We start from the raw sequence: 13,197 nt of genomic DNA, 5'->3' as shown, positions 1-13,197 counted from the left end.
ACACGTACCCCCTGCTGTCCTCCAAAGTACCACTAGGGGTACACGTACCCCCTGCAGTCCTCCAAAGTACCACTAGGGGTACACGTACCCCCTGCTGTCCTCCAAAGTACCACTAGGGGTACACGTACCCCCTGCAGTCCTCCAAAGTACCACTAGGGGTACACGTACCCCCTGCTGTCCTCCAAAGTACCACTAGGGGTACACGTACCCCCTGCAGTCCTCCAAAGTACCACTAGGGGTACACGTACCCCCTGCTGTCCTCCAAAGTACCACTAGGGGTACACGTACCCCCTGCTGTCCTCCAAAGTACCACTAGGGGTACACGTACTCCCAATTGAGAAACACTGAGTTAGAGGACCAGCCGGCCTCTTTAAGATCGCAAGTTTGGGAAAACCTCGGTTTCTCAGTCAGTTACAGTAGTACAGTCAGTAGTACAGTCAGTAGTACAGTCAGTTACAGTAGTACAGTCAGTTACAGTAGTACAGTCAGTAGTACAGTCAGTAGTAGTCAGTTACAGTAGTACAGTCAGTAGTACAGTTAGAAGTACAGTCAGTTACAGTAGTACAGTCAGTAGTACAGTTAGTAGTACAGTCAGTTACAGTAGTACAGTCAGTAGTACAGTTAGTAGTACAGTCAGTTACAGTAGTACAGTCAGTTACAGTAGTACAGTCAGTAGTACAGTCAGTAGTACAGTCAGTTACAGTAGTACAGTCAGTAGTACAGTCAGTAGAACAGTCAGTTACAGTAGTACAGTCAGTAGTACAGTCAGTAGTACAGTCAGTTACAATAGTACAGTCAGTAGTACAGTCAGTAGTACAGTTAGTAGTACAGTCAGTTACAGTAGTACAGTCAGTAGTACAGTCAGTTACAGTAGTACAGTCAGTAGTACAGTCAGTTACAATAGTACAGTCAGTAGTACAGTTAGTAGTACAGTCAGTTACAGTAGTACAGTCAGTTACAGTAGTACAGTCAGTAGTACAGTCAGTTACAGTAGTACAGTCAGTAGTACAGTTAGTAGTACAGTCAGTTACAGTAGTACAGTCAGTTACAGTAGTACAGTCAGTAGTACAGTCAGTTACAGTAGTACAGTCAGTAGTACAGTTAGTAGTACAGTCAGTTACAGTAGTACAGTCAGTAGTACAGTCAGTTACAGTAGTACAGTCAGTAGTACAGTCAGTAGTACAGTCAGTTACAGTAGTACAGTCAGTAGTACAGTCAGTAGTACAGTCAGTTACAGTAGCACAGTCAGTAGTACAGTCAGTAGTACAGTCAGTTACAGTAGTACAGTCAGTAGTACAGTCAGTTACAGTAGTACAGGCGAGAGAGTGGTGGATATGCTATATCCGACGCTAACGCATACCCGACGCCATCGTCCAGATGTGCCAATCACTGGAACGAGACTAAAAAACCTCTCCTGGTTCTCGTGCTACGGAGAGCTGTCTCACGGTGACCCCTCGCTGTACTGCCTGAGTGGGACATGAAAGCATCAGTTCTACAGGCGCTGTATGAGATAGCTGAGAAGCCCTCCGTGGCCACTGGGCAAAGGTATTCCTGTCGCTCTTAACAGCAAGAATACTGGGGGGGTCTCGCCTAAGTAGAATTTTGTTGTTGTTATTATTGTGTGTTATTATTCTATGTAATTTGCACTTTTATAAACAAGAGATGCTGCATTTTCGGTTTTATAGCTGATTGTCTTATTTTGTTTACAAGTTACAGATGGAGTCTGGAGATGATGTGGGGTACTTATTGTTTACTGTTTACACTTCAGGCGCTCAGGGGAGAGACTGTCTGACACTACTGTAGGTGGTACAGCCTGAGACATGCACAATAAAACAAAAAACTGCCTTCTGCATTTTTGTTTTGCTTTTCCCTCCACTGTACCGAACCGAACCGTGACGTTTGAACCGAACCGTGACTTCTGTGTACCGTTCCATATCTGCTAACTATATAGCCACAACTACGCCTTCTTGGGCTTAAGAGATGGAATAAACAACACCGCCCTCACGGTCAGAATACCGAGTGCTGCTTTTACAGATCCCCCCCAGCACATCTTCAAAGTGCCTTTGTGGTTTGGAGCATATACCGTCTACTCAGGTCTACAAAAGGTGATATACAGTGGTATGAAAAAGTTAAGGCACCCCTCTGAGGCTGCATAATAATTTACTCTGTTGTCACAGAAAATGATCACAGTGGCATGCCATTCATTTTCTAATAAAAGCAGAGTACTGGGGTATTTTCCAGACAAAGATTTTTAGTGTAGCAATATTAAGTTGTATGAAATTAAATCAGATGTGAAAAATTGGCTATGCAAAAATGTGGGCACCCTTGTCATTTTGTTGATTTAAATACCTGTAACTACTAAGCACTGATTAATTGGAACACACAATTGGTTTGGTGAGCTCATTAAGCCTTGAACTTCATAGACAGGTTCATGAGAAAAGGTATTTAAGGTGGCCAATTCCAATTGTTCTCTTTGACTCTCCTCTGAAGAGTCGCAACAAAACAACTCTCAAATGAACTCAAACCAAAGATTGTTCAACCGTGTGGTCTAGGCTGTGGAAGGCTACAAAAAGCTATCGCAGAGATGTAAGCTGTCAGTGTCCACTGTGAGGAACATAGTGAGGAAATGGAAGACCACAGGCACCGTCCTTGTTAAGGCCAGAAGTGGCAAGCCAAGTAAAATATTGGAGAGGCAAAGGCGAAGGATGATAACGGTGAAAAACAGCCCACAGACCACCTCCAAAGACCTACAACATCTGTACAAGCTGTACGGGACAGTGATGCAGAAGAAGCCTTTTCTGCACACACGCCAAAAAAAGAGTCTCTTGAGGTATGCAAACGCACATTTGGACAAGCCAGCTTCATTTTGGAATACGGTGCTGTGGACTGATGGAACAAAGATTGAGTTATTTGGTCATAACAAGGGGCGTTATGCATGGCGGCAAAAGAACACAGCGTTCCAAGAAAAACACAGTAACTACCCACAGTAACATTTGGTGGAGGTTCCATCCTGCTGTGGGGCTGTGTGGCCAGTAACGGTACTGGGAATCTTGTTAAAGTTGAGGGTTGCATGGATTCCCCTCAATATCAGCAGATTCTTGAGGATAACGTTGAAGAATCAGTCACAAAGTTGAAGTTACGCCAGAGCTGGATATTTCAGCAAGACAACGACCCAAAACGCTGCTCAGAATCTACTCTGGCATTTATGCAGAGGAAAAAGTACAATGTCCTGGAATGGCCATCCCAGTCCCCAGACCTGAAAATCATTGAAAATCTGTGGGATGATTTGAAGCGGGATGTCCATGCTCTCATTAGAGGCTATAGGAAGCATCTAGAGACTGTTATTTTTGCAAAAGGAGGCTCTACTAAATATTTAAATGATTTTTCTGTTTGCCCAAATTTATGCACCGGTTTAATTTTGTTTTGATGCATATTGCACATTTTCTGTTCATCCAATAAACATAATTTCACTACTGCAATATTACTGTGTCCATCAGTTATGTGATAGATGGAAATGAAATTGCTGATCCAAACACCTAATTATTTATAAATGAAAATCATGGAAATTGTCAGGGGTGCCCAAACTTTTTCATTCGACCGTCGACCGAACTACAGGTTCTGAACATCATCACATAAATGTCTTTCTATCTTTAGCATTTTAAACAGTAGCTTCTGTCATGTGCAATGGATTAAAACTCAAGTCAAACCTCACATACCTCTATATTCTCTCTCTCTCTATCTCCTGCCATGTCTTCCTCTCTGTCCTCAAACTCTGAGACTCCCTCGGGCTTCTCTCCAGACTTTTTTTTTTTTTTTGTCTTTAAGAGTTTAGGTTTAAGTCTCAGGAAGTTAAAAAGCACAACAAACTCTATAGTAAAAACACTCTATAAGGGAAACCTACTCGTTGGCTCTTTGCCAGTGTGTGAATGGGGAAGTAAGTGAGTAAGACGGTTCTTTATATAGCGGCACTATAGAATGAACTTCAAACTTCTCACAGATTTACGAGGGCTGCCCTGGGCTCTGGGGGCGCAAATGAAAGGAGCCATTTTTCATTTTGTGTATGTCTGACTAACTGTGTGTGCGCTCATTTGTGTAAGACTTTTAGAGTCGAAACCCTGTACTCGTCTCACCTGCATGTGGTCGGGTGAGTGTGTGGAATGCAGAAAGGCCTAAAGTCAATGTAAATGAATAACTGTAAGTTAAATTATTACAGACGCACACACAGTGTTACCTGCCAGATTTTCTGTGTAATTTGGCTAAAATAAGCTCTCAACTGCGAGCTAAAGTAGTAGTGGTAGTGGTAATGATAGCTGTAGTAAAAGTGCTGGTGGTTGTAATAATATCTGTGCCTACAAAAATACCTGTAGTGGTAATTTAATAAGTCTAATAATAGAAGCAGCAATAATAACGGAGTAATGGTAGTGACGTGGGGGTAAGAGTCATAGGTGTATTTAATTAAGTGCATATTTTCAGTACTAGTACTGAAGTAATTCCACTTTATATGTAGTTATACTTCCATTTACAACACTACGTACGGAGGGAAGTATTCTTGGTTTATGCGAAAACATTTCTCAGACAGCTGTAGTAACTGCATAATGACCTCCGTAAAATTGATGGAGTGCCACAATTTAAATAACTCATCAGTATCATAATTGGTTTGTGCCAACTGCACTGACTGTACGACACTGAAACACTGCTTATAGGGTAAGTTAAGGCATCAGTAACGCGGAAAGGAACCAATCATCATAATGAGCTTGATACCTTTTATAGAGTTTGGAAAGGGCCACTGGGCTAATTATACACATTACCATTGTTTAATTCTAATAAATCTATATTCACTTATCAAACAAACTGATACATTTCAAAAAGGAGTTGTAAATGAATTAATTATTTGTTTATTTAAGAACAAATCAATAGGTCTTTAATTCTTGAAAAGATGAATTATTAAACTTTTAAATTGTACTTTTTTGTTTTGGATAGGCAGATACTTTCTGTACATTTTCATGTCAAAGAAACAGATAAACTCAATACATACAACAAATATTGCGCAATACATGTAGTTGATATATGGTCAGAAATACACAAATACATTCATGCCCCTAGATAAATCCTCACATATATTTTTACTAACGAGTCATTTGTCTCCTGCTGCGACATTTATCGTTTCCATTTTGTGAAAGCTTTCATTTGAAGATACAGCATTGTTTTGGCACAAACCTGACTCCATACTTTGTAATATTTCATAAAAATTTTGATTGCAGGACTTTTATGGCTACCGGGGTATTTTCCCATTGTGGTAAAGCTAGTTTCAATCAAGTAAAGGACTTTTCCCCATAACATTAGTAGTTGTAATAGTACTTGTGCTCGAAGCATTAATGGAATAGCTGGAGTAGCAGTAATACATTACTTCCCACTGTATATTAACAACAATCTCTCTCTCTCACCACATCATTGGTGATGTCGTTCTCTGGTGTCTCGGGCGGTTCAGCGGCTGCAGGACTGTTGGACGGCATGGCTGGGAGCTTTAAAATGTAAAAAATGAAGCAAATCAAAACATGGGAAAGGCCCTCAGAAGCACCAGGTGCAGCTTCATTCAATCTGTCAATCTGTCTGTCTATCTGTCTGTCTGTCTGTCTGACGATCACTCGCTGACTCAGTCCTCCCCCTCTCCTAAAGAAGAAGGAGAAAAGACAAACACACACACAGCATGGCATGAGTGGGGATATCGTAAGAGGAAATTTGTCAAGTATTATTGTCAGTATGTGTGTATCTTTTTTCACTCTTCCTCACTCTATCCACCTCTTGCTCATCCTCCCACCAACCCACACAGCCCTGAGGTTAAGGCTGTAAAGGTAAAGGTGTCTCTACCAACTTTACACACACACACACGCACACAGACACGCACACACACACGCACACACACACCAACAGGTGTCCTAAAAGGAATTTTCTGGAAACAGGGCAGCTTTCAACATGGCTGTCACTGTTTGATTGATGTTGCTGGATAAAACTGTCCTGTTTCATTAGACAAAATGGCTGCGTTCAAACTGCAGGTAGTAAACGTGACCAAAATCTAATTATTTTCCCTCAAACAGGACACATATCAGTTTTTAATGACAGTATAAACAGGGAAAAATCACATTGAAGCTGACATTTTTTATCTTGATTTGGGCCACTTAGTCCTAAATCTATTAATCACACTGTATCTGATTGTTTGGGCAATGTACATACCCCAATTCATAGTCTATAGGGCTGCAACTTTTTGGTCATTTTTGCTTGCAGATAGTAGAGACAGATAGGGAACATGGGGAGAGAGAGGGGGATGGCATGCAACAAAGTTCCCTGGGTGTGTTTTAAGACTACCAGGGTCCACACACCTATCTATGTAACACCTGCTTGTTGTTTGCGTATATCTTCCCCTGTGCTCATTGATTACCACTTAAATTGGTTACTCACTGAATACCGGTAGATCTGACATTAAAAAAGCTTACATATATTTAAAGCTTGTGACCAGCAAGCAAAAATACACAATAAGGTGTTCTGATATACCAAAATAACAGACAAGGTTACCGCAACAATTCTCGTCTGTTATTTTCTATATCACCTGTGTGCAAATGCTCACAAAAGTTAGTTTGTCGTCTATTTAGTGGGTGTTACTATCTGGTAATGCAGCATCAAGGAAAAGTACTATAACTATGGAGGGCCGGATTGCGCCACTCGGGGGGCCCTGGGCAAATTTAGCTGTGGGGCCTGTTCCTCCCACTTTCTTTGCTTTATGTAAGTATTGTGTTACTAATAAGTACCATTAGGGACAGAACACACTGCAGATTCTTTATATCCCATAAAACCAAGGTACCCCTATTGTAAAATACTCTTCTGTCACAGGTTTGTTGTGAGTCACTTAGCATTACACAGGAATAGACACCACGTAAGTATTACATCACTTGAAACAATAAATGTATTAATATTTGATTTCGACACATTTCCCTCAAGATCAGGTAAAAATGTGCAAACTGCAAATTTGCAACTAATTCAATTTCCACAAACTCATTTCAACACAGTGATTCTTAGGTAAAATCATTTAAATCATGCACTGATTTGGATCAGTGGTTAAACTGTTAACCAGAACTTTGTTTGATATGTTCTGTTATAAGATTTTAATGGACACTTGTCACCCACTTTTTCTTTAGAGTTGTGATTTTGGGCTATAATATAATATAATAAATAAATAAAACTGATTTGACTATTTTTCCTTGGCCATAGCTCAGCTGATATAAATAATGCCATAAAGCCTGGATTAAACGTATTTACTTCTGCATGAGCATGTCGGATGTGAAGTTTTTGCGTATCAGGTCTGTATTTTTTGCGAGTCACTTCAGGAGTGTGATTTGTTCAGATACTGATCACAATCAAGAAAATTGTATCTCAGTAGTGATTTGGATTTGAGCACAGTGTGAGTGCAGCCAATTGGTCTGGCTTTCCTCAGGATGTACTGTACAGTATGTCACTCCTCAAGCTATGGCCTTACATCAGCATACTGTTAAGACAACAGGCAGCCGGCCAGGGTTACCAGTGGAAACTTTGCAGAAATGGGTGTACAGTATCCACCCCACACCCTCAGGGGCTCCCTGCATGAGCTCCAGGCTCCAGGCCAACCAACGACTCCAAGTTCTGCGCATTTAGGTCACCCGCACACCTCTTACTCCTAGCCTGTCTATACACACTGATTTTAATTGTTTCAGTCTACATGCAGCAGAGGTTTAAATTAGACCATAGTCAAAGGCCCAAACAGAAGCCTGTATTGGTGGGAGGAGAAATGGTTGCGCAGAGAAAAAACCTTCAGAGATATGTCAAGGTAATGAGAGTCAGGCAGTGATAAGAACGGGAAGTCGGTTATTTGTCTACACAATAAAAGCATCAAATATATAATTTCCGTTGTCTTATTTTTTTATTTTATTTAAATAGCTCTTTATCGGTTTCCTTTCCTCTAATCCTGTCTTCTGTACTGCTGTGTCCTCAGAGATCAATAAAGCAGAGCTGGGTATTATTGCTTAAGAGATGTTATTTCTGAACTAAAAGGCAATCATATTCTAATTATGCGATCATTACACACATACAGGTGTTGTTCTACAGAGTGACACATTTTTAAAGGCTTTTAAAATTTTTCAAGCTTCCCATTAGGGCTGTAACCAGGATTTTAAAAATGGTCAGGTTGTCTAAGGTTGTGAGTTCAATTCCTCCAACACGTCATTTCCTAACCCTCAGAAAATGTAGACCTGACAACAACAATTAAGTCTCTATAATCTTTGATTATAGAGATTTGTCATGGTTGATTTATTCAGCTATGTTTCCTGAAAGATGTATGTCCCCAAGACTGTTTCAAAACATTATCCACACTGCCAGGAATACAATTCTAATTGGGAAACACTGAATCCTTTATTTTTTATTTACGGGTCTAAAAGTGGTGACATTTGGGGCGGCCTCTAGCTCACCCAGTAAGAGCATTCACCCCCATGTTGGCTGAGTGCTGCAGTGGCGCGGGTTTGAATCCGACCTGATGCCCTTTGCTGCGTGTCATCCCCATCTCTCTCCCCCTTTCCTGTCTATCCACTGTCACTATACAATAAAGGGGAAAGCCCCCCAAAAAAAGAACATTTAAGGCTGAAACTAATGGATCAGCAAAAACAATACCAACCAAGTGTTACATTTTGTTGATTGAATTTAAACTCCACACATGTTGCTAAAGCCCCAAAATTCACAGGAAAAAATACAGAAGACATGAGTTAAATTAACTCAAAAAAAGAGATCAGAACATATAAGAGCTGAAACAGTTAACCAATTGATGGATTATCTGATAGACAGAAAATTAACAGGCAACTATTTGGTTTGGTAATATATATATATATATATATATATATATATATTTATATATATATATATATATATATATATATATATATATAAACATCCATGAATCACTGGTTCGGTATAAATGCTTCCTGTTTTTTTTTTGTCCTCTGTGACAGTAAACTGAACACCTTGGGTAAGACATTTGAAGGTGTCACCTTGGACTATGGGAAATTGTGACGCTAATAACGTCCAGTTGCAGCTACACAGATCTATGGTATGGCATGCCGGCCCGTACCACTGATTAATCACTTCTACAACACCACTGTGATCACACTCCACATATCTTAACAGGATCGGAAAAGACATTTGCGTTTAACGCATTGTAAAACGAGACTTTTATTTTTAAAGTCTACGCCGGAAGTGTCGTAGTTTCCCTGCTATCTTGACAGAGCCGAGCTTTATGACAATTAATATTGGGAGCGACCTCACGCGGCCTTTACCGTACGGCCTCTCATAAACGGCGTATAATCCCGGTGGGGATGTGTGCGGGGCGGGCAGCCGGTGAGATACACGTGTCTGAGTGTGTAGCGCCGATAAGCTTTACTGGGTCAGGTGAAAAACACACACGGGGGCGCGTTTCAGACCGAATGCACTCGTTCACCTTTGCAGGCGCGTGCCCGCCCGCTCGCTCGCTCTCCGCGGAGGCGACGGTTCCGCGCGCTGATGTGTCTGGCTGCATCTGCTGGGAGAAGAGGACGGTGCGCTCCGGTTTAACGTTACCTCCTGGTGTCGGGGGAGCCGGGAGGTGGGAGGGGGGGTACGATCCACCGGACAACCCACACCCGTTACATAACGGGTGTGGGTTGCCGTGATTTTCCTCACACCGTACAAAAGAACTCACCAAGTTCACTCGCCCCGTGCACGAACCGCTTGTCTTCACGCGCACATCATCTGCTAAAACGGAACCAACGGTTTGGCTCCGTAGCGCGCAAAGCGATGACTTTAGGAGATGACTGTAGCTCAACTTAACGGCTGCCGGTGTGCGTTCACGAGCCAAAATGTAATGTTTATATTTACCGTGTCGTCCGTCCCTCAGGCACACGGACCGTGACGGTCGTCGCGCTCTCTCTCCTCTCGTTCACCCTCGATCTCGCTCTCTCACTCTCTCTCTCTCTCTCTCCCTTCTCGCGCTCTACCGGGTCTTCTCTCTCCGCTGCTGGCTCGCGCTCCCCCGCCTGCTTCTCTCTAGTCTCTCTCTCTCTCACCAACCGGCCTGCTCGCTCTCTCTCTCTCTCTCTCTCTCTCTCTCTCACGAGCCGCAGAGGCTGCCGCACCGGAGAGAAAGTTTCTGCCGGGTCCTAAAGTCTACAGCATAGACTCCGCACGCGCACGCTCACACGTGCAGGCACACACTTAAAGCACGTGAAGACAGGTGCAGAAGTATGCAGACTTTAAACTAGCTATAGCTAAAATATATCTATTTCCATGAAATAAACAACTTAAATCTACCTTTCAAACAAGTTCAGCTTAAGTATTTCAGAGCAGGTTTAGTGACGTCATTATGAGAACCTGGTGAGTCGGTAAATAAGGTTTTATACCATATTATTATTATATTTACATGTTGAATCTATACCACGAAACACTACGTTTAGTCAGAGAGCAGCAGAACCCTTGCTGCCATTTTTATATTATATGTAAAAAACACAGGTTCAATTCAAGAACTAGACGATTGACGGTATTATTCACAACAGCAGATATTCTTTTTGAAATGGAAAGGGTGCCTCCTACAAAGAGTGTTGCATTATGGGTTGTTTGTTGTCTTATTGTCACTAGGCTAGCAAGTGTATACGTTTTAAGTCAGTTTAAAGTGCATTTAAAGTGTTTAGGATACCCTGTTCAACCATTTCTGACAGCTCATGTACAGTGTTTTAATATTTTTACATGTTTTAATATGAATTCCTTCAGTCAAATCTGGTGAAGGAGCTCAAAACTACAGTCTAAAACTGCCAGAAAAAAATAATGTTGACTGCTTCCATCAACCTGACAGGAACTGTCTGATGGAAGTATTTTATGCTCTAGGGGCCTGCAATCCATTTTTGCCCGAGGGCAAATAATTAAAAATAAGTGTGTGTGTTTTCTCAGTGACATTTTCACAGAAACACATAATTAAGGCTTGATTACCAAGAGACATCAAATCTACTTTCGACTGTTATTATTTCAGCTGAGGTTGTGCATAAATGGCATATATTCCTAAATTAGTTTGTGTTTAAACAAATTACTATAGGAAAGAATTTGAAGTTGTTTTTGACGTGGTGTTGCTAACAGAAAAGTACCGTTAGGTTGTTACTGTTACAACGTACAGGGAAATCACTGTTTAAACATATCCGACCTTATCACCGTACCAAAACGCAGATATAGGACTGTTCTGCAAAACCTCCAAGTATGTTCAATGCCAGTGTTTTATGACATCCAGCGCCAGTGATTTAAAAAAAATAATCTTGCTTTCTACAATATCTGTTCACAGAAACCACAGTATGGTCGAGGTTAGGAAAAGATGATTGACTCAGGTGTCTGGCCATGCTCATATTCATTGGAAAGGGTAATACGAGCTTCTTGTAACAATATGCAGTATATTTGATGTCTACAGCCTAGAGGCAAACTGTCCTATCTGTCTACGGGTCAAGTCTGAGCTTTTATTTTGGAATGTGATCTTTTAAATTGAACCAATTGTTACTCCCCCCACCCCCCACCCCACCGTCACAGGTTGCAAATGTTTGAGTTTCAAGCAGTTCACCTGTTAGATTTTTTATTTTTTTATTTGAGTAGTTTGTAGAGGCCTAAAAAGGTAAAACATTCGAGTTCCATAATACAGACAGGTTGACACAAGCTTGATTTGACAGATAGATAGATAGATAGATAGATAGATAGACAGATAGATAGATAGATACTTTATTGATACCCAAGGGGAAATTCAAGGTCCCAGTAGCTTACAGACATCACACACAACATTCACATGCATCACAAACAGGATGATTAAAAAAGCAAATCCACATGAATAGCATGGACAATAAAAGGAAAAATACTAAATAAAATAAAAAATCCACATGGAATGTACTAAGGGATGTATAAGCATGAGACGCTTGCAGTGACAGAGCAGGGACTGACCCTGTGATTCAGTAGGCGCTCTATGAGAGTGTGTCATGGTGGTAGTGGAAATAGGTCCAATTTCTGATTTGTGTAGCAAATACAGTTTTTCTTTTCTTATTTCGTATCTTTTTAATAATGTTATGATTGAATAATAGTAGGAAACCACTACGTTAGAGAGGGTTTGGACTCAAATGTACTCTTACACACACAGTTACCGTCACAAAGAGTTCCCTTTTCCCGTTTTCTCTACGTTAGGCGGGTTGGTTTCTTCTAGTCTCCTTTCTCCACAGGTTCCTAAACAGGTCAAGCTGAAGCATGCTGCAACAAGTTGAAACCTGCTCTTGCTAACAGCTGTGTACACAATATTCTAGGAAAGATAGGAAAAGCAGTAAATGTAGTATAAACGGATTAGACAGACTGAGGGCAAGTGGGAAAATCTTAAAAACTAGACAAAGTAACTCCTGATATGCTGTGACTATTACGGTATTTAAGAGGATGCACGAGTTGCATTTTCCTTGAACTCATACTGAAGTGTGGATTCAGTGTAAAACACGTAGAAATGTGTGCGGTCTCTCCGTTTACCAACATCTAGAGACAGAAAGGTGGATAAAGTCACTCTTACATTCATTATTGATTAATCCGTCTATTCTTTCAATCAACTTTAATAGTTTTAGCCTCAAAAATGTTGAAAACATCCAACATAATGTCTTCAAACTGCTTGTTTTGTCTGGCCAACAGTCCCAACAACCGAAAATGATCCTATATACAACAACGACATCAAACAGCCAAAAGCAGCAAATCCTCACATTTAATAAGCTTCGGTCGGATTTTGTTTTTTTTTCCCCCACTTCATAAATTACTCAAATGTTTCGTTGATTATTAAAATAATTGACGCTTACAGAATTAACGGTTACTTCAACTGTTAATGAGATCAAATTGACAGTTAGGGCATTATAGTTGATTTTTGCTCCAGAAGAGAAGGTTAACTTAGTTTGACCATTGAGAAGTGAGAGTGTAAAAATCCCTAATAAACAGGGTCATAACTGCACTGGGTCAGTAAGTATAGAGGGTGGTGTGTGTGTGTGTGTGGGGTGGGGGGTATATTTATAGCAGTCAGTGAGGTCACCAACAGCAGACAACCTCAATGAGCTTTATTCAGTCTATAGTTTACACCCCCCACCTTGCATACACACTCTCACA

The 13,197-nt window shown here is 41.0% G+C and overlaps 1 protein-coding gene across 1 annotated transcript in view; it reads right to left on the bottom strand.

The window, feature by feature from the left end:
• The window catches only part of LOC114573320 (DNA (cytosine-5)-methyltransferase 3A-like), a 57,062-nt gene extending 46,990 nt beyond the window's left edge, over positions 1–10,072 (bottom strand). The window contains 2 exon segments of the mRNA XM_028605452.1: positions 5,445–5,670; positions 9,928–10,072. Coding sequence (XP_028461253.1) covers positions 5,445–5,513 — 69 coding nt within the window. The 5' untranslated portion in view covers positions 5,514–5,670; positions 9,928–10,072.
• Positions 10,073–13,197: the final 3,125 nt, after the last annotated feature.

This window comes from Perca flavescens, chromosome 18 (genome assembly GCF_004354835.1).
Source record: "Perca flavescens isolate YP-PL-M2 chromosome 18, PFLA_1.0, whole genome shotgun sequence".
NCBI classification, from domain to species: Eukaryota; Metazoa; Chordata; class Actinopteri; order Perciformes; family Percidae; genus Perca; species Perca flavescens.
The sequence above is the reverse complement of the archived record's forward strand: the minus strand, read 5'-3'. Positions and strand labels throughout refer to the sequence as shown.